This window comes from Aristolochia californica, unplaced genomic scaffold, assembly GCF_029961685.1.
Source record: "Aristolochia californica isolate CCGP_79_NKW_82.1479 unplaced genomic scaffold, dmAriCali1.0.hap1 SCAF_2, whole genome shotgun sequence".
NCBI lineage: Eukaryota > Viridiplantae > Streptophyta > Magnoliopsida > Piperales > Aristolochiaceae > Aristolochia > Aristolochia californica.
In genome coordinates, this window is record NW_027181881.1 from 47,533,565 (window position 1) to 47,561,465 (window position 27,901).

At 37.5% G+C, this 27,901-nt stretch overlaps 3 protein-coding genes and 1 non-coding gene across 5 annotated transcripts; 3 read left to right on the forward strand and 1 right to left on the reverse strand.

The window, feature by feature from the left end:
• The first annotated feature begins 264 nt into the window (after positions 1-264).
• On the forward strand, positions 265-337 carry TRNAA-AGC (transfer RNA alanine (anticodon AGC)). The gene has a single exon. It is a non-coding gene; the product is annotated as a tRNA-Ala (tRNA).
• Positions 338-1,065: 728 nt separating this feature from the next.
• On the reverse strand, positions 1,066-13,544 carry LOC137956080 (vesicle-fusing ATPase). The gene is made up of 21 exons (XM_068803397.1): positions 13,086-13,544; positions 12,333-12,428; positions 12,131-12,212; positions 11,044-11,094; positions 10,048-10,209; positions 9,772-9,926; positions 9,560-9,668; positions 9,129-9,228; positions 8,949-9,004; positions 8,614-8,679; positions 8,425-8,507; positions 6,457-6,590; positions 4,821-5,031; positions 4,566-4,697; positions 4,405-4,465; positions 4,239-4,298; positions 3,902-3,960; positions 3,682-3,769; positions 3,150-3,272; positions 2,433-2,498; positions 1,066-1,321 (listed from the first exon to the last, which is right to left on the reverse strand). The coding sequence occupies exons 1-21, from the start codon at positions 13,274-13,276 to the stop codon at positions 1,175-1,177; spliced, it is 2,232 nt and encodes a 743-aa protein (XP_068659498.1). The 5' UTR covers positions 13,277-13,544; the 3' UTR covers positions 1,066-1,174.
• A 6,834-nt stretch (positions 13,545-20,378) lies between these two features.
• On the forward strand, positions 20,379-24,774 carry LOC137955408 (glutamine synthetase cytosolic isozyme 2-like). Its single transcript, XM_068802336.1, has 13 exons — positions 20,379-20,549; positions 21,024-21,063; positions 21,164-21,267; positions 21,379-21,427; positions 21,720-21,826; positions 21,916-22,003; positions 23,085-23,213; positions 23,320-23,394; positions 23,701-23,754; positions 23,896-23,933; positions 24,036-24,195; positions 24,287-24,347; positions 24,449-24,774. Exons 1-13 carry the CDS (start codon positions 20,476-20,478, stop codon positions 24,538-24,540), a joined length of 1,071 nt encoding a protein of 356 aa, XP_068658437.1. The 5' UTR covers positions 20,379-20,475; the 3' UTR covers positions 24,541-24,774.
• A 1,112-nt stretch (positions 24,775-25,886) lies between these two features.
• Positions 25,887-27,061, forward strand: LOC137956735 (probable calcium-binding protein CML25). 2 transcript variants are annotated; one of them, XM_068804335.1, is made up of 2 exons: positions 25,887-26,668; positions 26,973-27,061. In XM_068804335.1, the coding sequence occupies exons 1-2, from the start codon at positions 26,153-26,155 to the stop codon at positions 27,045-27,047; spliced, it is 591 nt and encodes a 196-aa protein (XP_068660436.1). In that variant the 5' UTR covers positions 25,887-26,152; the 3' UTR covers positions 27,048-27,061. The 2 variants fall into 2 exon arrangements, with proteins under 2 accessions (XP_068660436.1, XP_068660435.1); XM_068804334.1 differs by lacking the exon at positions 26,973-27,061 and having other exon boundaries at positions 25,887-26,933.
• Positions 27,062-27,901: the final 840 nt, after the last annotated feature.

Sequence of the window (27,901 nt, forward strand, 5' to 3'; positions counted from 1 at the left end):
CCGACTTCATCTTAATTAAAAAACATGAACCCGATTGATGAAGTGGTTCCCATGTGGCAGCATTGCTAATGCACTCATGATCTTCTCTCATTAAAATTAAACTAAGTGAATGGGGTGGTATTTTATAATTGAAGACTTTTGATGCTGTCACTTGATAATGAGAGAGGAGATATGTTACAGAAATCTCTTAGCATGCGAGAGGTACAGAGAGGGGATGTAGCTCAGATGGTAGAGCACTCGTTTAGCATGCGAGAGGTACAGAGAGGGGATGTAGCTCAGATGGTAGAGCGCTCGCTTAGCATGCGAGAGGTACGGGGATCGATACCCCGCATCTCCAAAGATTTTTTTAAATAATTTATTATACGCTTTGCCGTGTGAATGAATAATGATCGATACCGGCGCCCTATGGATCATTTGTTCTGCAACAACAGTCCTCCACTCTAATTTTTAATAATCCTCAATATAATCGATGAAGACGAACATGGATTAGTTCCGTTCATGATTCAACACAGAAGAGTTGGGTTGGTGAAAAATTACGAGGGCACTCTTAGGGAATGGAGAACAGGAACTTGAAAGTTCCTCCAGCTTTTATAGGTTGTGCAAGCTTTAGCTTATGTGAACTGACTAATAAAACTACACCCATGTGATGAATTTACTCTTCTTCCAAACACTCGTATTTCAATTCTTGAGTTGTGCAATCCTTTCAGCAACCTTATTATCCAATCAAATTGTCACATGGTTTGTAAAAGAGATCTGTCCTGTTGATAGAATTAAGAATTCTGACGAATGGTTCTGGTCAGCGGTTCAGATCACTTATATGTTTTTCTAATGTTATTTTGCGTTTTCTCTTTAACCAAATAGAGACCAGTGACACAATTCTATCTCAATTTGGGAGAAATTTTTTTAACAGGCAGTGTTGCGACAGGTCAAAGCCATGTTGCCTCACACCTAAACAATCAACATTAGAATTTATCCCAATAACTCTGCTCTGATGAAACTGCATGAAGTTCTTTGAAATTTGATTTTACAAACGAGTCAGCAAAAAGCCAAAAATAAAAGAAAACAAACAAGAAAGATACGCAGCATACATTAATGTGAAAAACCTCTTACACAAAGCAATTCCTCTGTAGAGTGTGAGTCAAAACTTTAAGAAACATAACCGCATAATAAAAAATCAACGATAGGTAATAACATCAGTAAGGCAAGCAAGGAAATGATTTAGGTCGATTTTTTCTCTGCCTGAATGAATAGCTTCTGCACTTCCCCCTTCAGGTCCTTGGACAGCCATCTCCACCAACATGTATAGTTTCTTGATTGGTATCTGAAAAAGCAAAAAACAAAAAGTTAAATAATCAGAAATGAAGTCTTCAGAGGACTGCACCACCATAAGTGCTTGGCAGTGACGTTTTCTATTATTTCAACCAATCTGATGACAAGTGCTATAACCTTATCAATTTTTCTGTTGCTAATATGACAGTTGAACTTTTGTTTTAAATGGCAGTTGAACTTTTAAGTATTTCCACGGACACCAGAGGTCACAAAATTATTCACTTCGACCTATTTGCACATATATTACAGTTCATAAAGTTATTCAGAACCTCTCAGTCATAATGACTTAAAAATAAACCTTCTACATGAATCAGAAAGGGGGAAACCAAATTGACAGGATTCGACTAGCCATCCAACCAGAAAGGTAGCTGGTCCCAGTTGAACCGTTCAACTGCATTTAACTGCTGATTGAATAAGAATTAAAATATATAAAAATAAAATGGCATTATGTTCTGGTTATTTATTTAAAGTGTCATTTGTTTATTAAAAATAAATCATTGTGGTGGGAGGTCCTACCCTGTGAATGCAGAAAGAGTGGGAGCACAACCCCTTCCCCTGCCCTCTTCTCTACCTCCCCATCAGCACAAATGGGGAGGTACCACACCATCCCACGGGCATGTGGAAGTTCTTTTTGAATGTTGATATATACACACTAAACCTCATTTCTGCATCAGACTTGAAACCTAGGCCTAACACTAGAAATTCCCCTGTGTAACCATTGAGCCAAAGGCCTAATAAAGGGTCAATCCCTCTATTGCCCCCTCGTCTGCACAGATAGGGAACCCATCCTCCCCAATGCGAATCTGTGATGAAAAAGGTGGGAAAGGGATGACCTTCTAGTTTGAACCACCTCTCCTTTGAGTAGAACCTAGGATGTGTCTGACTGACCTGACTGGTTTAACAGTCAGCAATTTCCAATCACTGAACTGTTAAACCATCCAGATCAACCAATTTTAGGCCTCCCAAGTAGTTTTTGTCTCTGAACTGGAGGATCATATTCCAATTAAACTCGGTTGAACAAACCAGTCTGGTTGGGTTTCTAACAACTTTGGAATAAGACAATTATCAGGATAATACATAAATAAAACAAGTAGTAGGCTTACATCATCCAATGCTTCAGCAGCAGTATCGATATCCTCATCAGCAAATACATTAAGCTGCTTAAGAACCTGAAGAGAAGAAATTACACAGATCACAACAAAACACTAGCAGAATAGGATTATCCAGCTCCAATATACCAAACCAAGACAAGTTATTCACTATTCTGATGGTGAATAAACTAATATCTCATCACTTTAAAATATCAAATATAAGAGGCAAAACTGTCAGTATGATATTTACAATTGCATGCACCCATAATACACTTACTATTCATGCATACAAAATAAGGCTGCGCACGGGACCTAGACCCCTGAAACCTGACACCCCCCCCCCCCCCCCCCCCCCACAAAAAAAATAACACCGAACAGGGTTGGAAAACCAACTGGTCCCTGCCCCGATCCCACCCCAACCCCGTATTGCTGGCCGTCCCATATCCCTGCCCCGTCCACGTGGATCCAACTTGTGGGAACCCATCCTCAACCCAAATCCTGAAGGATTGTTCCCCCATGCAGTCCCTGACCCGAGGAGTGAAACATGAACCCCGCCCCCGGGTTTTTTGGGTCTGGTTGAGTCTGGTTCCCCACGAAACGCCACCCTTAATATGAAAACACGGGATCCACAAAAGCCTTTTTCACCAAATTTGCTCTCTCCAAGGAAACTATAGAGCAATGCATGTGCCTACGGGGTTCTTTACTAATGAAGGCACTCATATTCATTACCTTCTTAGCATCTTCATTCTTCAGCCTGGGAACACGGTATGACACTGAAAATGCATCACAAATACCAAGTGATTCCAGGACATCCACCTCACTGGTAGTTCCAATCACCAGAACACTTTTACCCTGAAAACAAGTGAAATATCAGACCGCCATACATCTTCAATCCATTTATCTTAATATGGTCTAAGCAAAAAACATCAGGGTCAGGAACCAAACATGCAGCTCACAAGATAATGCAGAAGTGGAACTCAAAATAACATTTTTTGGTTCAATTATGTAAAAATAAAATTATTTTCCAGTAATTAGACATAACAGAATTATTTAGCTCTTGATGCACAAGATCCAAGTACAAGCTGCCAGATCAAGCTGGAACCCGGTCATTCTTTGCAAGAGAAGAAACATTCATCTTATCATCCAGTAAAACATGAAGAGAATGTAAAAAAATGTGGTTAGTAATCGTGAATTCAGAACCTAAAGGATACTTGTCCAGTTATACACGTGTTTACTTGCAACGTAAGTAAAGAAAATGTACCTTAGGAGGAAGACGTTTAAGGAGGACCAACAATGTTTGTAAAATCGAATTTGAAAAACGAGGCCCAATAGGCACGTATTCCAACAGCCTAAAAGAAGAAATACAGTTAGCTACTAAATATGCCATTGCTTTAAAAAAAATACATGAAAGTGACAAAAAAAATTCAGTACGAAAAAAAAATAGTTTGTATTTATGTGTGATACATCAAATCTTGAGGTACCTTTCAATGTCATCAAGGATGATGATGCTCAACGGAGACTTGTAAGCATCCTCAAAAACCTGCAGAAGAGACCTCAATAGGGAGGATGTTCAATGGCATATTCATGTCAAAATAAAAGACAAGTCTACCTAGCTTTCTTTTCTTTTGACTAAAAAGTTGGTTATCAATGAAGTAATCCTTAAAAAAAGAGACAATGAATAGTAGAATTCTGTAAGCCCAAAGGCAAAGCATTTTTAGGGCATATGTAACAATACCCTCTACATCCACTTCTAATAACAGATAAAGCCTTTCTTCACATATTTTTCAGATACATATTAAACGAGGATCAAGAACAAACCTTAATTATTTTTGCACACTTACTGCCTTCACTAAGACCAACCATTGATTCTGTTGAGACCTAATCACAGGAAGAAGAAGCAAATAAGAAGTATTATGAAAAAGCACAAAGATATTGATAGCGACATACAATCACAAGTACGATAGTAAAAAAAGAGCATGCTTACAATCTTGACATAGGGGAAGTCACTATCTATACCAATTGTTGCAGCCAGAGAACTCTTACCACTGCCAAGACAACCAAATATTTAAAGAAAATGCCAACAAATAAAGCTCCTCCAAAAAACTGTACAAGGTATTGGACAGAGGAAAGAGGCAGAATGCAGACCCGCCACCAGGACCTTCTAGTAGGCAAGTAACAAGAGGGCTTCCTTTGCTAACTTTAACTTGCTCCACCAATAGCATAGCTCTTTGGTAGATCCGGTTGTGTCTCTCACCACAGTCAACCATGCCATTAACACTAAATTGAAGGTATTTGACAAAAGGATATGTGTTAATGTCTGGAGAACATCCATTAGTGACAGAAAGCAAGAACACTAAGGATTACAGTTCACAATAAAATGAACATATTGAATATTCATACCGGCATCGTGACAAGTCATCTGTGGAAGCTCCAAATGCAGGGATAATTTCTTGAAGAGCATGAAGAAAGTCATCCATTGTAACTTTTATGCTCTCCTCATCAACAGGCTTTGTGAGGTCGTCCATGCTTAACTGACGGTTCAAGGCAAATGATACAGCACTCTTAACAACACCTTCCAGTTCAGCTCCACTGAAGTTCTTTGTTCTTGCAGCTGTATCCAAAAAAGTGGTTCAGATGAAATACTGGCAAGACTAGAAGGAACATGGAATATCTATTGAAAAAACTTTTATGTAAAAAAAAAAAAAAGTATTTAAAACTTTTTTGTGGAGAAATACTCTCAATTTGCTTCTTGACTGAAAAAGAAGCAGAAACATTATATTCACTGGAACACATTCTTGACTGAAAAAGAATGCTCTCATTCAAGACGCAGACTTTGACAACAACAATGTTTACCTGCCATTTACAAGAGCATATTATTGCTGTTCAAAAAGATCCAGATCATGAAGCAATGATGGCAAGATAGACTCATTGGAATTCTAAGAATTTGTCTCCCATATAAGTCCTTGCTCCAACTCAAAGCCCCTGTTGATTTCATACCACCTACTATCCCTTCCCAATGCCCAACTCAGTCATCTCTCATCAGACTGTCACTTGAAATTTCATGTAGTAGTAGATATTTGCCTTCCTAGAAGCCCAATTCAGTCAACACACTAGAATTTTCTCTATTATTAGAATGTCTTGTATTAGTTCATCCACTGGGATATGGAATACAGGCCTGACTAGTACAAGATCATCAATTTTGGCTACAGCCTGGTTGCTAGTAAGTTCCTGAAGCCAAAATTGACCCAACAAATATACCTCGAGTTACTAATGGTTGTTTTACCAGAGTACAAAATACTTCATTTTGGTTTGAACCTTTGGCGCCAGGCCCAATTGGGGAGTTTTTCATGAGGGTCAGTGTTCAACTTTCACCAATGTTTTGGGTGTCGTCCTTGTAACCAGTTGGTAGATAAGATAAAGTCCACCAGTCTATAATTGTATATGTGCTCCACACCTCTAACTAGTTGTCTGAGTGGGAATTCCTGTATTTGGGAGAATCCCACATTGGTTTGGGTTTAAACAGATCTTATGCTTGTTAGTTAAGAAGAAGCATCCAAATTTCAGCTAGTCATTTTGGTAAGAACTGCTCTAATTTTTAATACAGTATCAAAGCCAACCCAAACTCATGTTTACATTCTATGTTGTTCATGTTTTTGTTCTATGCTGCCTCTGTTTGTTCTTTGTGACCCATGTGTATATTCTCCATGTTTTGAGCCAGGAAGTCAGGCTAAAGCTTGGACGATGAGGGGGAGTATTGGTATATAAAAAAGCCACCAGCCAACAGTTGTACATGTGCTCTACATTTCAAGCTAGGTGTCTAAGAGTAAAAGTTGTCGTGAGGGGGAGAATAATCCCAAATTGTTTGTGTTTCAAAACATCATATGTGCTTAATAGTTGGAAAAAGGTTTCCTAATCTTGGCTACTATTTTGGAAGGTACAAGCCTAATGTTACCATAATCAACACTCATAATAACAACCAAAAATTTAAATAAAAAAACACTAAATTGAGACCCAGAGAATAGATAATTAAAGTTACCAAGTTCCTCAAGGTTTACATCGGCTGCAAGAAAAGAATTCTCCTTCATCTGGCTTGTATGTATTTGAAGGATTTGCATGCGACCATTTTCATCTGGAAGGCTTATCTCAACATGAACTTCCAATCTTCCAGGCCTACAAGATGAGAAATAGGAATGAACTTGCATACACGGTTACAAGAGGACCTAATTAAACCAGAAAGATCCTACCATCATGGTCTTTGGCTACTCAGCCAACCCTAACAATCTCAAGGTAAACATAAAGTAGAAGAAGGCCAGGATGATGTTAGTATTAACTTACGATATAGAATTTATCTTTTCTTGTGCTTCAACTTATGCTAAATGCGAAGACTGAACAGAAGAAAAATATTAGCCCAAAAATAGGCAAGAGCTGGACACACTTTTAATTTTTTGACACCAAAACTTGAGCTGAGACAATTCACAGTTGCATCAACCATGAATAGTTTGTCATAATTTATCTATTTTATTTCATTCTCTAGTTTACTGATACAAATATATTGACTGTGTCTTCAAATTCCAGGTTAGAAAAAAAAAACTCTGAATAAAGATATGGATTTTTTCTGTTGTCCCCCTATCTCATGTAAAAGCTATCATCATTTGAACATGCTGCATTTTACTGGGAAGGATCGAACCATGGGAAACTACAGGGCTATCACTTTTTTCACTGTCCAAGCTACTTTTTGGACAGTGTATAAGTCTCCCTCCACTCTGCTCAATCATTTGGGAGCTCCATTGCTAGCCTTTCATTTCCATCCCTTCTAACTTCAGCAACCCATCTATGCACTACTAATTCATATTTTCCAATCTATTTGGTATACTTCCACTCCTCCACTTTTCAGTGCTTTCCCCGTTGTTTTGCATATTCACATTCACTCTCATCCATACCGCTGTTATCATTTGGAGATGCTGCTTCTTCACAACTCCACAGTCCACTACATAAACCATGCTAGTTTAACAACCTATAAAATTGTCTTTCAACTAAACAACTGATCAAAATGTTACCTGTAGATGTTTTAGACATACATCATTTACATAGCAACTCAAACACTACTATCAAATTTGCTCACCCACTAATAATTATTCTCTGCACTATGTCCTCCTAAATGATATAAGCCTAGATAATTGTTCAAAAAAAATCACAAGGGCATAACTTGGCCTTCAATCCACATTTGAAAGTATCTCTCAGATACAATCAGTCTTAGATCAGGTAACTTTGAACAATTGGCTTCTAAGGACTGCCTCCATGTTTTCTAGTTTCCCATTTATCAGAATCTAGATGCATCATGGTATACTCTTATCCTTGACATAGAACATGTAGCATAGGTTCATCCATGATAAGTGCCAAAAGATACCAGACTGCCCCCCTTCTCATCCCTATTTCAGAAGAAGAGGATGTGATTTAAGATATCAGCTATGAGAATATTTAAGCCTTAAAAGATTTACAAACTGGTTGTACCACTACAGTCAAATCTTTTAAGGTAACTGACCAGCCCAGTGATTTGACAAATGCCCAAAAGTGGAGATGGTCTATTGCTTGGGGTGTTGGTCCAAAGACAGTCCTTGTGATCCATCTAAATAGGAAAGGAAAACTAAAAGACAATAGTCCATCCTCATTTAAAGAATTATACATCAAGATTCTATAAAGACAAAATCAGTTGCATGGTGGGTGTTTACACTTTGTAACAGTTGGCATGATGCATTGTGTGAACAAACTCGGATCAAACTTAGCTGGCACCTGTTGGTACAACTAGCATCTCAACAGCTAATTTAAGATTTGTTTAGTAATCAAAGACTATAATTGGCTAGAATTATACTAAGCAAATCTTAAATTAGAGATATATGAAAACAAAACAAAACAAAAAAGATCTTCATGTATTCAAGGATGTTTTCTGTGCATGTGTTTGTGCATGCAAATGTATATATTTGTGTATGAGAGAGAAAAGGAGTACCTCAAAAGTGCTTCATCAATCAAATCTTTTCGGTTGGTCATACCAATCAGCAGAACATTATTTAGAGACTCAACACCATCTATCTAAATTGGCAAATTTTCAGTCAGTCACGTAATATCTGCTGCCAAAACATCATAAACATTGATCAAATCGACCTGAACTGAATCATCAACAACATTGTAAACTCACCTTTGTAAGAAGCTGGTTGACAATGCTATCATGAACTCCAGTACCATCTCGTGTTGAACCTCTAGACTGAAGATCCAATTGAATGTTTAGAATAGGCAACAAAGATCAAAAACACAAAGAACAGAATTTATGAGAAAATGTATGTCTCCAATAGAGTTGAAGTATTGCATCAAAGGACCTCAACAAAGAAGGGTTACTGATCTGACATAGGAGTTTTGCTAGCAGCACTAATACAAAAAAACCATCACAGGATCCTCTACCTCCAAAAACTCTAAAAACCTAGTGTACTAAGTTAATGTGCAAAACATATATACTGGATCGCATAAATTTCATACCTTACAAATGGCATCAATTTCATCAAAGATGATCACATGCAAGTCACTTTGATCACCTGATAAAAAAAAAAAGTTGAAAAATCAACAAAAGGAATTATCTTATTCAAGTCAACTCAGTAATCCAGTGTACTCATTTTCAAGTCATAAAACACATCTCAATTTTTATTACTGTTTATTCACCTCGAGTCCTTTGATCATTTTCAGCATCAGCGAATAGATCTCTTACATTCTTTTCTGTCTCTCCAACAAATTTACTTAAGACTTCAGGCCCATTGACAATCTGGAAGTAACAGACTCAAAAAGTTTAAGTGAATTGATATCATCAAGCATTCATTGCCCCCAAGAGAAAAGAGAAAAGAAAAAGAAAAAAACCACACTATATCACTGAAACATATTAGCCATCTCAGCACCAATATCCTTCACCAAGAACTTTTTTAGTGTTTGTATAGCCATGCCAAAGGGTTAGGCTCATTTCAAAACCCAGTGCACTATTGGAATTCAAAACAATCTCACTGCCAGCCATAATAGTTGTTCTTAGCTATTATTCCAATAGTAGCTAAGAACATAGTCTCAAGATTCTACGCACATGCAAGTGGCAGTCATCAGAATACCTTTGGTTCCCTTCCATTTAGTAGTTTCCCAATCTGGCGAGCCATGAGGGTTTTGCCAGTCCCAGGAGGTCCATAAAGCAGCATTCCCTTCACATGCTTGATTCCAAGTCTGCGGCATAGATGCATAGAGGAATACAATTTTTAAGGTGAAAAAAACACAGTTCAGTAAACAAAACAGTTTCGCAGTTAAGACAACCTTAAGAGTGCATTACCTACTGGTAACATGAGGAGGGAAAACACGAGAAGCAAATGCTCTACGGAATATATCGGTGAATTCTGCACTAAGTCCACCAATTCCAAGATTCTGAAGATTAAAGTCCTTCTGCTTGAAGATTTTACTATTGGCAGTCTCTCGCTGGTTGACTATCTGCATAATGCATTAGATACACAATTCAACTACTTGTCTTAGAAATAAGTAAAAGCGATTGAGAAGAAAGAGAATTGAACAAACATAAAAGACCAAAAAAGAAAAAGAACAAATTGAAGACCTGAATTCCCGAATTTGGGGATGTCTCAAAAACAATATATGTTTCTGCACAGAGAATTCCCCTATCAGCTGTTTCCTGACCTTCAGTTCCAGCATTGCTCACTGTGAAAATATAAATTGTTCCACAGTACTCAAAAAGAACCTTCTGCCCAGATGTCATAACCTGTACCACAAAGCTACTGTTATATGGTAAAAAGACAACAGAACTCGTACTATACATTTTTCTTCTGCAGAGTATTGATTAGTCCTGAGATGGCAGAGTGATTTGAACAAATAAATAGAGATCAGCATACTGGAATAAAATTCCTACTTCAAGAGGCTGGCATCTCATTTTCAAACAATAAGAAGCGAATTAACCGCAGATATAAAGTTTCTCTTTGGAAACACATAAGCAAAGTAGTTCCAACCGTAAATTCATGAGAAACCAATCCAAGCATGACTAACCACTGAGAACAATTTTCCTGACTACCCCCCCCCGCAACAAAAAATAATAATAAAAAAATAAAAATACAAATAATTATTATTATTATTATTATTAAATAAAATTAAGGAAAAATAAAGGATCTCAGCTAACATATATTTTTCTTGAAGGTGATAATACAAAAAGATAAGAATGAATTGGGAATGTTTTTACAAAAAATCTAAAAGTGAAACCTTGTTTTGTACCAGTACCAGCATTTACTCCTGAGCAACATCGAAAACTGCAGTGGGTATTTGTTAGGAGACAAACTGCAACTTGTGGAGGTTATGGGAGATTCCCACACTTAAAAAGTTCAAGACTTTATCTTTTTTGAACAACTAAAATAGCTAGAACCAGATCCATGCCCACAAAGTCCTGCATGTTGTTTGTCACTGTTTGGTTCTTGATATCTTAATCCAAATGAAAATTTTACTTGATTTTCCATCATTGTTATTGCTTAGTCCTTTTATTTCACCGTTCTGACCAATCTTACTGGTACACTTACCTTTTTTTTTTTGAAATGAGTGGTACACTTACCTGGTCGATGAATTTTTTCTTAAGTTGTTGAGAAAGAGCAACAGCATCGACCTGCAAAACAGAGGTAAATTCCATGAGTCAGTCAAGCCACTGCTTCTCCTCTACTGTTGCAGAATGCTCTGTTCCAGGACGTAGCTAGAATTTTAGTTGTGGAGGGGCCAAGGCTAACCACTAGAAGACCTTTAATTTTAGAGTCTCTTATTAAGAGACCTCTGAAGTAGGGATGGGCGTATTGCAGATATATATCGCAAATCAGCTGATGTACATAGAATTTTCCCCTCACCAATATGGGGTGTATCAACTGATGGAGGCTGATTTGGGGAGCATATTAGCCGATACTGTTGATATGTATCAGGTTTCAAGGTGTTTGATATGTATCGGAACAACCAATATGCTAACCCTGTTCTAAAGCACTAACTCTAGTAAAGCAATTTTTTCTAGCTTTTTATAAATAAGAGAGGTGAAAACAACAAAAATAGTCATGTTTCCATCTACAAGATTCATTCAAATATTGTAACAACATTAATTCTTGCTCCTTCTCCTATTTAAATTAAATTAACATCTTATGAAGAATTCTAAATACAAATATCGTAAAAAGTTGGTTCTTGGTCCTTTTTCTATTTAAATTAAATTAAGATATCATGCAGAATTATAAGTTCTAATTCAACTTGCTTGAAATGGACAACAAGCAAAATCTGTTCTATAAGATCTACTATTTCATAAAAAATTTAGAAAATTATCCTAGTTGCCATTACCTCTTTTTAGTTTGAAATCATGTTTTGTTGTCTCCAACTCCTTTTTTATTGCCCCTATCCCATAATTGTAAATATTTCCACATGGGTAAGCTTTGTTACATGTGAATTGGAGGGAGTGGGCAGAATTCTAAAATAGGTAATTCAAAGGGGAAATTTTTTAAATCATGGGGGTGCACCATGGCCCCAATATCCACCAACCTAGCTACGCTGATGGCCTTATGCAAGAACCAAGTTGGCAGTTCAAGAGAGAAACAATGTATGAATCATTAAAGCAATAGACTGCATTCGTGTGCAGTATGCTTTAGAATCAAAACTACATAGAAATCCCATACATGTTCACTTTTGCCCTTTGCTTTGAAAAATTCCAGTTCCAGAGTAAGTAATGCCAGTTTAAAGTTGTCAGGTGGAATGAACCTACAAATAGTCAGCATGAGAAACAATTTCACACAACTGGGAGAATCATAGTATGTGAATCAAATAGCTGCATTAAAATTTCAGACATAATATATTAAAAGATAAATAAAAAATTCATACCTACTAACAGAAATAACCTCTCCCAAGGAGACTCTTGTCTGTCGACGCTGAGTGCCATTTAAGCCAAGTTGGCCTTCAGGTATCTTATCATTAGAAGTATGCTATATTAAGGATGCACAGTTTTAGCAGATGTGTTTGAGATATTCAAGCAGCACTGCCCCTTAATATCAAGTTCCACAGCAAAGAGAAGTAATCTAACGATGGTAATCATATTTGACTAAGGCTTTTCAATGATAACAACAAATTATATAAGTTTTTTTGGTAACTGAGAAGGCACATAGATGATTCAGAACATTGACTTTTAAATGTGCATTAGCATAAGCGAAATGGAAAAACAACTTTCTTATGCCACCTCAAATTTCACAAGAATGGCTCACTTCTGTAGTTGGATGAATTGACAAGAGTGAAAAGTCTCATCAACTTCCAAATCCACGAGTAAAAAAAAGAACAGAATAGACACTTCATCAATCAGTTACACACAATTGAGACTAAGTGTTACCGATCCATTTTTGCAAAAAAAAATTCACGTAACACGTATCCTGGCATCATTGAGATATTCAACACAAGTAAAAAAGAAGTGAAAAGCATATAAATATGGACACTGCTACAGTAAATGCTCCTCTTAGAAATGCCAATCAGAAAGAAAGACAACTTAACAAGTGAGAATCAAACAGACAGAAAACAGATCAAAGTTATAAAAAAAATATTTTAAAAAATAAATAAATAAATAAAAGCAAAGAAGGATTAGGATATGCAATGGAAAGCACCACCGAGTCCCCAAGCAAAGCGTAACCTAAATTTGATCCCGGAACAATGAACTTTCGACGATCGGCAGGTGAACAGAAAGCAAGATTCGTGACAGCAAGGTCATTGCTGGGAGTGTTAGCAACAGTCATTTGCATGGTGACGGCCGAGGAAGATCCGAACCCTAGCCTGCCGGCCATGGTTGATCGAAAGAGAGAAACAGATCGGTAGGTTGCAGAGTAAAGACCGTCCGGTTTGTAGCTGGATCTCGACGAGCAGCAGGCGTCGGACGTGGGTTCAGCAGGAGAACAGGTCGTTGCTTGGGTTCGAAGAAACAAAGCTACGCGGAATTACTGATCGGGTCGTTACTTTTCTTAAGGACTCGAAGTTCAGAGCCGGACGTTCAAATCTCTGTTGAACTTGTGAGCATTCCTCGACCCCGCACGCACGGGCACAAGTTACAAATACCGATTAAATTATCTACCGTCCCAATCTTCTTCGATGCAACATTACCATGTGCAATAAATAACACTCATTTTGAAGACGAAGAATAGATGTATACGCTGAAGATGAAGATCAAATTTTCACTTTGTTGATTAACCCCTCCTCCCCAAAGAGTTAAATCAATTTTACTCTCACTTATCCAAAAATGTTAGTGCACACACAATGGTAAGTAAAAGTGAATGAATTAGACTTGCTCGAGTGAAAGTGAAAGTGAATTTCGACTTATACCCAATTCATTCACTGTCACTCGTTCTTTGCAACTTCCTCTCTCTCAATGGTCCCTCCATCCTACTCTCTTTCAACCTTCTCTACTTCCCAACCTTCATCTCTCTCGTCTCTCGCTCTCTATAGGCTCGCCATCTTGTTGTGTTGCCTCCTCTCGGTGCCTCAGCTCCTCTCTTTCTTCGCCCTCTCATCGTCTGAACCCTTTTCCTCCGTTCAATTCATTATTAAGCCTTTTTTAAATAATTTATTTTATCATAGTTTTAAAAGTATTAACCTAAATATTCTTTGTCAATGTTTTTTATTTTTTATTTCTTATAATTAACTAAACTAATCATTTTATCTTACTTTGTAATTATATTATTAATTTATACTACACTAAAATCTATTTTATGTTATTAATAAAATATCATAATTATTTATTTATTACATTCATTATTGTTAATATTATATTAAATTACTAATTTAAGAGTGATAATTAAGATATTGTTAAAGTAAAAATTTGATCAAGTATCTAGACATTATAAAAGTAAATATATTTTTTCAGTATTCTATATTTTTTAATAAATTATATTAACAAATATTTTTAATTTGTATTTATTGTATTAGTTTAGACTAAACTACAGTCTATCTTGATTTATTAATAAAGTACCCTACTTAATTATTTATTATGTTAATATATTTAAATATTATATTATATTACTTATTATAAAAGTAACCATGTTGTTTAGGTTTATTATCTGTTTATGTTTATTATTTATTTAGGTATATTATAAAAAATAATTCATTTTCTTGTTTTTACTGCATTTTCCATTTTGGGCATTAACACAATAAAATACTTTCCGATGCACTTTACATTGAGCACACATACACGAAAAAGTGATTCACTTTCTATCTCACTTTCACCGGTTCATTCACTTTCATTTTCTCCTTTAAGTGCACCAACCCCCCTAATGAACATGTGGGACTGTGACAGTCACAATAAATTTACACAGCCATCTTGATCTATGTTAATCTCTTCAAACAAATATTATAACAAAATAACCTTTTTTTAACAATTGAAAGATAATGTGTTAGTCTTCTTTTGTTCACAACCACTATAAATTTTCCTTGTTTGATTCGTACTTTTTGTCTTAACTAGTTGTAGACATTTCCTAGTTCCTACTCAGCCTAGGTGTACGATAAAGTAGGTGGTTCTTTTTAGGAGTTTTCCACATATTTTACTTTGTCTTTTGTTTAATTTTAATTTTAAATTCAACAAATTGCATTGGGGGGTTAGTCAACAAAACAGATTGTTTAAGTTCATGTTCATCTCCAACATGAAGATCATGTCAGTCATCTACATGATCTTCATCTTCGTACTTGGTGTTAGTGTTAACGACTTCATGTGCACTAGAAAACAGTTTCTAGTGTTAATGCCCCAACATGAGAAAAACATAAAAAACAAGAGAATGTCTACCCCAAATTAAGTAAAACAACCATTATTACTACACGAATAAGTTATTTAATGTATAATTAAATATATTAATATATTTATTAATTGAATTAGATATTTTATTATGCATTAATATGGTAATTACGTGAGCCAATAAAATACGCACATGATTAATTACAAGTAATAAATAAATAACGTTATAAATTATTTTTTAATAACATAAGATATGTTTTAATATTAAAAACTACTAATTTAATACAATAACAAAAAATTAATATAATAAATAAATTTATATATTTATCAATAACATAATATATTTTATGTATTACTAATTAATAATATATTGTCACAAAATTTAAAACCATTGGATTAATTAATTATAGCGATGGGATAATTAAACCAAAATAATTTATCAAATATTTATTTTAATAATATTTTAATTATGACTATTGAATCACTATTTAATATAGTAATTATAAAATAAATATATTAAATAAATAAAATTATAAATTAGTGATTTTTATGACAATAGGTTAATTTTTCCTAACTGAGGAAAAATTAAACCATCGTCTTGCGCGTCGTCTTCCTTAGCGGCGAGCCAGCTGGCAACGCCGACAGAGGTGGCGCTCCGACGGTACACTGAGAGGGAGAAGAGAGGGAAGGTGAGAGAGAAGAGAAGTCGGGAGGGCAAGAGGCTCAACAACAAATGCTCGGCCTCCCGTGCTCTGCGACGGAGGTTGTGAGGGAGGAAGACCGACGGGGGGGGGGGGGGTTGGGTAGAGAAGCCTTCGCCGAGGGAGGAAAGGGAGATCGGAGTGAGATGCTAAAGCTTAGAGATGGATGCCGAAGCCGAGAGAAGGGGTCCGGGAACGAAACAAGAGGGGCATGCTCGTTTCATGTACATGAATGCCAAAATTGGGCGAAAAACATTTACTATCGTTTATAGTTTGGACATGATCTCCTGAGTCATGTTAGTCATGTACATGACTTGAAGTCCGGCTCTCAACTAACAAACTCAAGACATGAACTGAATAATACGACTGAAGTTCATGTCCTGAGTCAAGTTGACTGACCCCTAAATGTATTGTAACTCTTTTACAAGTTTTCTTGGTATTCTATAGGAGGCTATATCTGTTTTCCAATCCTAGGTAGTCAAATACTCTTCTGAATGTAATAAAGTAAGTGTTTCTTTTTAGATAGATTTTACATTTTTAATTTCACAAATAACTTTAAATTTTTTTTGTACATTTTTCTAACTTTTCCTTTTTTAGATAGTGTTGTTGTTGTTGGATAGTTATTAGTTATTTTATGCTTGGTAGTTTTGAAAAGAGGCAAAACAAAACAACTAGAAAATGAACTTACTTTTAAAAAAATGATGTAATCATAGTTTCTAGTTTTATGACTGTTGTTGCCTTCATCCAGGAAAGTATAAATGAAGGCATTAAATACATTGAAGCTTCAATCTAAAAACAATGTTTGGGTTGTGAATTTTGACAATGGATTTAATATTTTTCTATTTTTACCTTTTTTGTTGTTATTATTCTACTTTTTAGACTCGTAACAATCTCTAAGATTTTACATTACTAGATAGTTTCTATTTTTCAGACAAATTCCAAATTTGATAGTGGTCAAATAAGTTTAATGAACAAAACTTTGTTGGTTGATTGTTTTATTACTAGATCATGTGAGAATATAATTTGTTATACTGGGATGGTCAATGGTACCATTAATTAATTCATCCAAGATATCATATTGTTGTAGTTGTAAGTAATTATACTGACAAGAGATATGATAAATAATTATTAACTGACTTTTATTTTAATTTAGGTGCAATAAAAATTCAATTTATCTGAGATGTGTTACAATAATAGATGTGTTTGAGACATTCAAGCTGTGAGTGGCCCTCCATGTCAAAGTTCCACAATAAAAAAAAGCTGTTATTGACTAAGGCTTTGTTGGTAAATGAAGACGTTCAATACAATAATAAAAAAAAGAGTCAATAACATAAAAATATCGACACTACCACAGTAAATACCCATCTCTCACATAACTCGACTAGTTGATATGGCCTAATTATAAATCAAATCAATTGAATTGGGTTGAAATGATTCAAAGTGAAGATTTAACATTTTGTTGAAACACATTGTTGAAATATTTGTTTGTATCGACCGGGCCAGTCCTTGTATAAGATCTGTGTGGTTGCTTTCATAAAAGGTTTGAGCCTTTTAGTGCACTGGTTTCAACATGGTATTAGAGCCAGGTCTGGCACGTCCTACCTTCGAATCCCGTAGGGAGCGGTAAGGAGCGGGGTGGGTGTCGGAGGTGGTTCCGGTCCACCTCTCTTGAGTAGGTTGACTTTCTATACTTAAACGACTAATCTTTTATGTTGTATTGACCAGGTTGGTCCCGTGTTCGAGTCCTACTCCCACCAAATTTGTCCTGGGTTTTTTCAATGAATTTGTCCACGGGTTTTTCCCGTGCGGGGGAGTGTTGAAATATTTGTTTGTATCGACTGGGTCAATCTTTGTATAAGATCCGTGTGGTTGCTTTCTTAAAAGGTTCGAGCCTTTTAGCACACTTGTTTCAACACACATCGTCCCATCTTAGCAAACTATTAAAATATAATAAAAAATATATGAGAAATCTAACGGTGGCTTCCTACTTTGATCGAACATAACCACGTGTAACCTGTTTAGTTCAAAACAGGCTATCCTACCAATTTGATGGTCATTTCAGTTTTAATAATATTGAAATTTACCCCATGAGAATAAAAGGACAGAAAAGAGAGAAAAGTTATGATTTAAAAAAAGGATTGAATGCAATTAAACCCACTTCAATCGTGACATCTAGATCATATAAAAGCTCTTTTGTTTTTTTTATTCTTTTGCCTTTTCAAACGGGAAAGGAAATCCAGATAGCCTACTTGCCCACCATTTCTCTGTCTGCTCCAAGTGCAGAAAGTACGCAAAAGGAAAAAAGAAAAATCTCCACACCCATTTCCAGAAGATAAATAACTTTTCGTCGCAAGACCACCAAGGATAAAAATATTCGTCGTCTTTCTTCTAGCAAAGGAATATGTTCTTCGCGATTGGTGCAGAAGACCACATGCTGCAAACAGTCGATTACAACGTAATAAATGGTTCTTAATTTCCGTTGTCCACTCTAGTTATCATCAATATCAACCGATGATCATTTGGACGAGCTCTCTCAGCATCGTACGAGTAGCCAAGTAAGAGACATTATCGATGATTTCAACACAGCTTTTCTTTATCTTCATTTATATGTATACTTACATTGTTATAATACTCGAAATCCAAACGGTAAGAAGAGTAGGACAACTAGCCGCCTCAGTTCTCGGTGGCCACCGTCCGTCACGGCCGAGGAAGCGAACCATTGTTCCAGATTCCAGAGTCTCGTCGCTTTCGACTGTGCGCGGTGACGCGGAGTCATAGTTGAAGATTATCCTGATCTGCTGCAGTGAATCAGAGACTGCACATGAGGCCCCTACGTTATTAAAAACCACCAATTCTATGCTTCTTCTGACGAAACCGAAACATTGGAGACATTTCGAAAAACAGTCTCGACTCCAGTGAGACAACGACCGTTTAAAATAATCACAATGTGGGTGGATTGGGTTTTCTTTAGACTTCTCGTTCGTATTAAAATCCTTTTCATGGAAAAATAAAAAATAATAATTTAAAAAAACTCGGTTCGTTTTTCCATTTCGTTTTCTTCATCGCCGACCACTTGGGTGGTGGTCGGGTGAAAGGTCAAGAGTCTAGAACGAACGAAGATTGCTAACCTTCTGGTGTGCGTGACTCTATGCTTCAGTCTTACTTCATCCTTTGGTCCCACGACGGGTGACTTTCGGCGCATTGACTGGACCCTCTGCCCTTCCGGTGGAGGATCCGGCGACCCTTCATCAATAGAATATCGAGGGATTCTTTTCAGGATCTTCCGTGAAAGCGGACGGCCAAAGGATCCGAGAAGGGGCTGCTTTGCGGATAGGATTGTTCCACGTGTGCACGGGCCGGCCGAGGTTGGGATCACGGCCGTATACTCCGAAGTCCGCGATAAGATCGCGGTGGGGTCTGCGCACGGGAGGTTACTGGGGTTTTATAACAATGAATTCTCTGGTGAGGACGGCACGTGGAGGTTAATTAATTCGAGCCCTCCACAATGCCAGATCGACTACGCAGCCGCTACTGGTTTCACCGGGGCAGTCGGTCGAGCGTGAGTTACGAGTTAAAAGCCTGTTGTCGCGTAATACGATATTATCGTCGATTGTTATTATCTCGCGGAATGAAATTAGTAGACCTATCAGAAAATAATAAATTAAATTAATTAAATATCTATTGATGGGTTTACTAAAATTATGATTTTTTATAGTTAAAATTTTAATAAAAACGTAAAATATTTATAGAATAATAGATTAATATTAATATTATTATTATTATTATTATTATTCTATATATAGAATAGTTTTATGAGTCCGCAACAATTATGGACGAGAGTTTTTAAAAAACATGTGTTGGCTTTTGTAATCCTTACAAATAGCTAAAAATAGAAAAAAAAAATTACGGTCTTATTATCCTAATAACAACGTGATAAATGACTAAAGAATTAGGCTTGGAAGTGGGTAAAGAGAGTACCCAATTTTGCTTCCTTGTTTTGGAAGCCAATTGAGTAAGGGGTGAATCCATTTGGATTGTCAAATCATTGTCCATATGTCTCACTTGTCTGGTGGTCCTCAATATTTATGATAGGGTTGTTAAATATTCTTTAAAATTCAAAATTTTATTTAGACACGTACTGACGTTCCGTTGCGGTTCGATCGCTGATTGAATTTGATCAGGGCCGTGAGAGGTGCTAGACCCGGTTCGGTTTTTTATAATCGGTTACGATTTGCGGGTCATGAACCTACTACTCCCAGGAATCCCCGCAGTTTCAGGGAATCCAGAGATTCTAATCCACTGTGGAAAGACGTATCGCGATATTTTGCTACATTTGATCACGCGGGGCGAATTTCTCGGACTGCGCCCCGGCTCTTCCTGGAAGCGAGGGTGGGAAATTTGTAAACCGATAATTTTTTTACATAAATTAATATTTTTCTACACTTCGCAACTCAAAGACTCGCTATAAAACCTCCGCAGGGCTTCTGCATCTGTGTCGTCGTCGTCGGGGCTTTCGCCGGAATCTTCTCGCTGTGTTTTGAGTTTTTTTCTTTCCCCCGGCATTATGTCTCTACTCAACGATCTTGTCAACCTCGACCTTTCGGATTGCTCCGAGAAAATCATTGCTGAGTACATATGGTATTTAATTTGATTCTTCCTCTTGCTCTGTTTTCTTAGTTTGTTTTGGTTCTGAAGTTGTATCGTTCTAGTTGCGGGTTTTTACTTTTTTGTATGTTGTTATGATCTTCTGGTTGTTATGCTGAAAGTTGATGATTATATATGGTAAAAAATTTAGTTCTTTTCTTCTTGCTGTGGATTATTTTTGGCTATGAAGATGAATCGCTATTTTTTATCTTTTTGTTTGCTCCTTCGTTTCGCTCCCTCTCTCTCTCTTTTTTTTTTTTTTTTTTTTTTGCTTTTTGACGTTCTGTTTGTTTTGTATACAGTTAGTGTTGTATACATGCTTCTTCAGTTGATTCGGCTTTTTAATAAATCTATAGCTTTTTCTTGTTTTATTGCCTTGATAGATTGTAGAACTTCTTTTTGGCTGTTGTTTCGTTTATGATCCTTTGCTTGTTAGTTTTCCTTTTCTTATACTCTACTCTTTAATAGGATTGGTGGATCCGGTATGGACATCAGAAGCAAAGGCCGGGTATCAATCTTTTCCTTTCTGTACTTGTCTAATATCTGGTCGATTTGGTCACTCTCAACTTTCTCTGTATTCATTTTTTCACTTGTTTTGATCGGCACAGACACTTGCTGGCCCTGTGAGCGATCCTCAAAAGCTTCCGAAGTGGAACTACGATGGATCAAGCACGGGTCAAGCTCCTGGAGAAGACAGTGAAGTTATTTTACAGTGGGTTCCCATCTTAAAGCTATTATTCTTTTTTGAAGCATTTATTTATAACGTTATTTTCTTAAATAAAATTGTTTGTCTAAATTTTTTTTATTCGTTGTGTCACCGCAGTCCACAGGCCATTTTCAAGGATCCCTTTAGAAGGGGTAACAACATTCTGGTAAGCAGTTTCTCCGTTAGGAAATTATTGTTAACCTTTTTCCTCTGTTATTCAAATAAAAATTACGGTTACTCTGCCACAAACGCTAAAAATAGGAATTTCAATACAGTTGTGTCTCCCTTTAATCTGTTTTCTTTTACGCATTATTAATATCAAATTTTGAACAGCGATACTCTGCGACCAGAGAATTTCACCTTTGCTCTTTGCTCTTTGCTCAATGGAAGAATATCTATTAAAAAAGGAACATTTTTTTCCTTATTCAATTGTCTATAAATAATTTTTGTTATTGTAGGTTATATGTGATGCTTATACTCCTGCTGGCGAGCCCATTCCGACAAACAAAAGACACAATGCTGCAAAGATCTTCAGCCATCCAGATGTTGTTGCTGAAGAGCCCTGGTAATTTTGTAGTCCTGCAAGCTGTATTTGAAGCTTTTCGCTCTACTTGAAAATTGTGTTTTTTTTAATTATTTTCTACTCTTTTGTAGGTATGGGATTGAACAGGAGTACACCCTTCTACAGAAGAATGTGAAGTGGCCTATTGGGTGGCCAGTTGGAGGTTACCCTGGTCCTCAGGTAATGTGCATTAGACGGAGAGAGTCTTGTTGGTTAACCTCTGCACACTTGAATTGATCGTGCATGGTTCTTCCACTGTGTCTTTTCTTAATCACGATAAATCTTCCTGGTCATGATAAGCGTTGATTTTGTGCATTAACTCTTACCTCTTTATTATGCCATTTGTAAGTCATGACAAAATTTCTGGCCATGATAAGAGACAGAGTTAGTGCCTTATTTCCTTGTCTGTTCATAATGCTAGTTGTTATCCGCCTGATCATGATAAGTGACTGCCGACTTCCTTGAGTTCTTTATCTGTAAACTGACTACTATATTTATCTGGCCAAGTGTGTGTCCGCTCATTCACGGTTCCCTAAGTACCCTCAGTAGTTCCGTGAGTTAATAATTTTTTCTGATATCCATATTAGGCCATCCCTCTTAATTTATTTTCCCTGCACTGTTGCTAATTCTGCTCTCTTTCGGAGAGAGTAGGATGGTGCCTTATTTCCTTGTCTGTTCATAATGCCAGTTGTTATCCGCCTGATCATGATAAGTGACTGCCGACTTCCTTGAGTTCTTTATCTGTAAACTGACTACTATATTTATCTGGCCAAGTGTGTGTCCGCTCAGTCACGGTTCCCCAAGTACCCTCAGTAGTTCCGTGAGTTAATAATTTTTTCTGAACTCCTTATTAGGCCATCCCTCTTAATTTATTTTCCCTGCACTGTTGCTAATTCTGCTTTCTTTTGGAGAGAGTAGGATAGTGCCTTATTTCCTTGTCTGTTCATAATGCCAGTTGTTATCCGCCTGATCATGATAAGTGACTGCCGCCTTCCTTGAGTTCTTTATCTGTAAACTGACTACTATATTTATCTGGCCAAGTGTGTGTCCGCTCATTCACGGTTCCCCAAGTACCCTCAGTAGTTCCGTGAGTTAATAATTTTTTCTGAACTCCTTATTAGGCCATCCCTCTTAATTTATTTTCCCTGCACTGTTGCTAATTCTGCTTTCTTTTGGAGAGAGTAGGATAGGACTTCAAATTGCCTGTGTATGATTTCACTTAGTTTAGTTTTAGGCTGACATATGAAAATTTGGATTTCAGGGTCCATACTATTGTGGTGTGGGTGCTGATAAAGCATTTGGGCGTGACATTGTTGACGCCCATTATAAAGCCTGTCTGTATGCTGGCATCAACATCAGCGGCATCAATGGAGAAGTCATGCCGGGCCAGGTGAAACCATTTGCATCTTGTTGGCTATGTTCTATTTTGATTAGTCTTTGCCCCTTCATTTTGTTAATCATTTTTTATTCTGTTTCTGAAATTGCTTCTGATGCAGTGGGAATTCCAAGTTGGTCCTGCCGTTGGCATCTCTGCAGGGGATGAATTATGGGTTGCTCGTTATATCCTTGAGGTGATTGCTGTTGTTGCTAATACCTATTGTTTAATTTTTTATACTTTCACTTGTTATCTTTTAGAATGGATAGGGTTTGAGAAAATATCTTTCAATAAATTCGTGAGAGCAGAATTGCTTGTACATGTACTGGCAATGGGGCTGTTCGGTTCCAATAACAAGAAAAATATGAATAGATCCATTTAAATAAATAAATGTGATTGGAAGGGTACTATCCCAATGCTTCAACTTATGTATTAGCAGATCTGAGCCCAAAATTTGTCATTGTTTGTTTTTAAAACATTGTTTTTTTCCCTTCTTAAACAGAGGATAACAGAGATTGCTGGCGTTGTTCTCTCCTTTGATCCGAAGCCAATTCAGGTTAGACAACAAATGAGTCTCAGTATATCAGCTGTTTCTTGAATTTTCTAAGTGCTTACTCTGTTTTGTTGTAATTTAAAGTCTATAGTGGAGATTTTCGTTACTTTTAACCTCTACTTGGAAATTTTCATTGGTTACCAGGGTGATTGGAACGGTGCTGGTGCTCACTCAAACTACAGGTAATTGAAGTCGCATGCAAAGCAATGGAGTGATTGCTGGTCTCCTTTTCAGCGATAATTCTCTTTTCACCACACTGAGGCTTTTTATCTTGTATGTTTCAGCACCAAGTCGATGCGAAACGAGGGAGGCTATGAGGTTATCAAGAAGGCAATTGAGAAGCTTGGTTTGAGGCACAAAGAACACATTTCTGCCTATGGTGAGGGGAATGAACGCCGCCTTACTGGACGACATGAAACAGCTGACATCAATACATTCTTATGGGTAAGATTTTACTTTCCATCCAGTGAAAAAGATCAGAATGTTTCATTGTAGTAAAATCATCACGTGTGTGATCTGTTACGGTGAATTTCAGGGTGTTGCAAACAGGGGCGCCTCCATTCGAGTTGGTCGGGACACAGAGAAAGCTGGCAAAGGTGAGAAAACCGCTTTGTGGTTTTTGTTCAGTATGGAAGCATTTTTTCTGAAGTTCATGTGGGATTAAGTTGTGTGCAAACTGGTTGGTTCTCTTGTGCAGGTTATTTTGAGGACAGGAGGCCTGCTTCGAACATGGACCCCTATGTAGTCTCCTCCATGATTGCCGAGACTACCATCCTCTGGAAGCCATGAGTAAATACTCGCCCCTGCCATTTTTTAGGTTTCTTCATGGTCGATGGTTTTTGCGTTTCTCTTGGGTTCAGAGTACCCATTTCCCTTCCCGTTTGTAGCGCTATTGCCTTTTTAGAGGTACTCGTCTTGGGTCTTGAGGTAGGCAGATCCTTGCCCCTGTTCAATAGCGTAGTAATAAACCTAATGATATAAAAAGCTCCATCACGGGCTGGTTATTTTTACTTTCTTTTTCAATTAGAAAGTTCTGATTCGGTGGCGGGATCTCTTCTTTTATAATTATTGAATCCTCGATTGTTGATCACAAAGCGAAAAGATAAGCCAAAGTACTGTTCAAGGACTGGCAAAACACTAGAGCTGCATTTCCTATAATTTCCTAGTTCGTATTTGAAATTATGGGCCATTGCAGAGGGAATGAAGATGATAGTGCCAGCTTAATGACTAAACAGATTCCAAAACAAACTTGATTAGAGCTCATTACAAACTAAAACATAAGAACTGAAGTGGGAAATCAGAGAGAAAGGTTCTAAACTCGGATATGAAAGAGAAATAACAGAGTTGCCTCCCAAAGTTGAGACGAAGAGAACCGAAGAGAAAGGCTCAAATCCTGAGAAAAATTAGAAAAACATAAAGAGTAAAGAACCAGAAAGAGCACTACTGTCAGAACCATGTGGACCGTCAGAGGGGATGCCTCCATTAGAGCGAGGAAAACAAACTCCCGAATCCGTACTAAAGCTGACAGCTGAACTCTACAATGTTTGAGTGTCTGGTCTGACCTGAGAGATTACTTTTATATTCAATTTGTCCACGCCAACTCAACCCTTTTTCCACGAAAGCATCCAACAAAGGCATCAAACGGGCTTTTCCTCCACTTTTTCTCCATTACCTTCTCCTTTTTTTCTCCCTATTATAATTTCTCTCCATTTGTCAGTCACGCTTTCCACTTTTTCCCCCGTTTTTCAAATTTCATTGCGGAATTCTATTCCACCCATCTCATCTGTTCCCGTATCCGATTTCCCATAATTTGACTTTCTCCGTTTTCCTTATACACGTGGCCGCACCCCATTGGCTACACTTTCAATAAGAAGCTTCCAAGAAGTTTCCCACCGTTAAAACGGGAAATTATTCGACAAGACTTTGGCCGAAATCCCGTTTTCTGCACGCCTAGGTGGGGGCTAGGAATGAATGTCCTTTCGACCGTTACCGTGTCTCCTCAAATTCGTTAGCTTTAATTATTTATTTTAATTAGAGATTAGGACTATCTTAATGACTCAAAATCAAGATGGTCATGGACCAGTCACATATATGGCATGCAATGAATTATGAACCTTGGAGGCGCTAAAATTAGTTTAAAAGTCCAAATATGAACCTTTTTTACTTATCCTACGAGCGCGGATATCTAGCGATTCTGGAGCCAGAGGTACCGTCACCCGCCCCTCTTTCGTCGCTTCTCCGTCTGCTCTTTGTTGTTATAACAGAATCCTGAATCGTTCGACCTCCGTTTCTTCTTCAATTTGTCCATCTCGGATATATAGACGAAAGAATAGCAGTAGAGAAGGATCTCGCTTTTTTTTTTTTTTTTCTTCTTCTTTTCGTGGTTGATTTTAGTGGAGACATGGGTATTCGATCGTTCCTTACGGGGAAGAAGAGATCTCGGCCGGGGACGCCGGAATCTCGTTCTTTACCTTCGTCTCCCCGGGAGATCGACTGCAGCTCTGGACGCTCCCTGACGAGTGCGAAGGATGCGCAGATCAGGGAATTGGAACATGTCTTTAAGAAGTTTGACGCCAATGGTGACGGTAAGATCTCCTGTTCGGAGCTTGGTTTCATCATGGAGAGCTTGGAAAATCCTTGCACGGAAGAGGAACTGCAGAAAATGATGAAGGAGGCGGATGCGGATGGGGACGGCTTCATCGACCTTGGTGAGTTTATTGAGATTAATACAAAGGGGTTGAATTCCGACGCGGTGTTGGAGGACCTCAGGCACGCCTTTCTGGTTTATGATATCGATCGAAACGGCTCCATCACGGCCGAGGAGCTGTATCGCGTGATGAGAAGGTTGGGCGAGGAGACTTCCATGGCGGAGTGTGTGAAGATGATCAACGGAGTTGATAGCGACGGGGATGGGAAGGTGAGTTTTGAGGAGTTTAAGATGATGATGACGAGATCTGTTCCCTTTGATGTCTCCCTCATCGATCTAACGTCGATCGAGCAAGTGAGATGTCGAATGACGAAGATTGAACAGGCGTTTTAAAATTTGGTTTAAGCTTTTTTGTTTTATTTTATTTATATTTATTGTCTTCCTGTTTTTCCCCCTCTTTTTAACATTTCTCTTGTTGTTGTCGGTTATCAAGTTGGGCTCACGAAACATATAAAGAGCTTTTCCTGTTTCCGAATCCTGAACAAGTTTCTTGTCTTTCATATCTCTTCTGTAGTTCTGTTACTGTTTGGACGAAGAGTATGAAATACTTGAAGGCAATTTGAACAGCCAAGAAGAAGAGATTAATTGAAATACTTTTGAAGGTACAGATTAATTCAAATACTCGTGTACAAAAATTGAAATGTTATTTAATTTTTATAAACAAAAAAGAGGGGAAAATCTTCCAATTTCCTTAATGTCTTTGATTTTATTTTAGGTTTTCATAAGCATTATTTATCCCACGCACGAGGAATTGTATTTCTAAATCATTTTGGATGCTGAATATTTTTAGCAGAATTAAAAAAAATATACGTCTGCCATTTTAGTTGTTTAAAAGGGTACTCCCTTTAATTGAGATGCCACCTCGGCCCAATAGCTTTTGGAATGTTCGACGCCAGATTCTGTGTCGCAATTCGAAAAATAGTGTCGAAGACGTAAATTTCCCGCTCAAAGAATTCGAATGTGAGAGCTTCTCTTGTCCCACGAACGCCTGTGGAGAGTATGGGGAGTGTGGAGAGCTCCGTAACCATGGTGGAAAGGGACCTCTGTCTTCACATTTCCCAGATCCTTAACGAATGCCGGCATTCCTACACTATTCACCGCGGCAAGGTCAAGGAGCTTGTCACCTTGCAGTCTTCCGCTCTTCTCTCTTTCTTTACCATTTTCTCCAAAGCCCTAAAGCCCCTTTTTGATTTCCCCAGCGGACGGCTTCGGCTGAACGAGTTATCCGTTTCATCTCCATTTTGCGACTCGCCGTAACGAGAAAAATTCGTCACTCTCTGATGCATTTTCTTCAAGAATTTCTGCGCTTCCTTCTAAATGCAGCTCATGCTGCCAACAAGAGCGCCAGGTTCCGTGCATGTCAGATCATATCCGAGGTTAGACCGCTTCTCTAGAACTCATATAGTCTCTAGAATTTTCCCCATACAGCTTCCTTCTTATTCC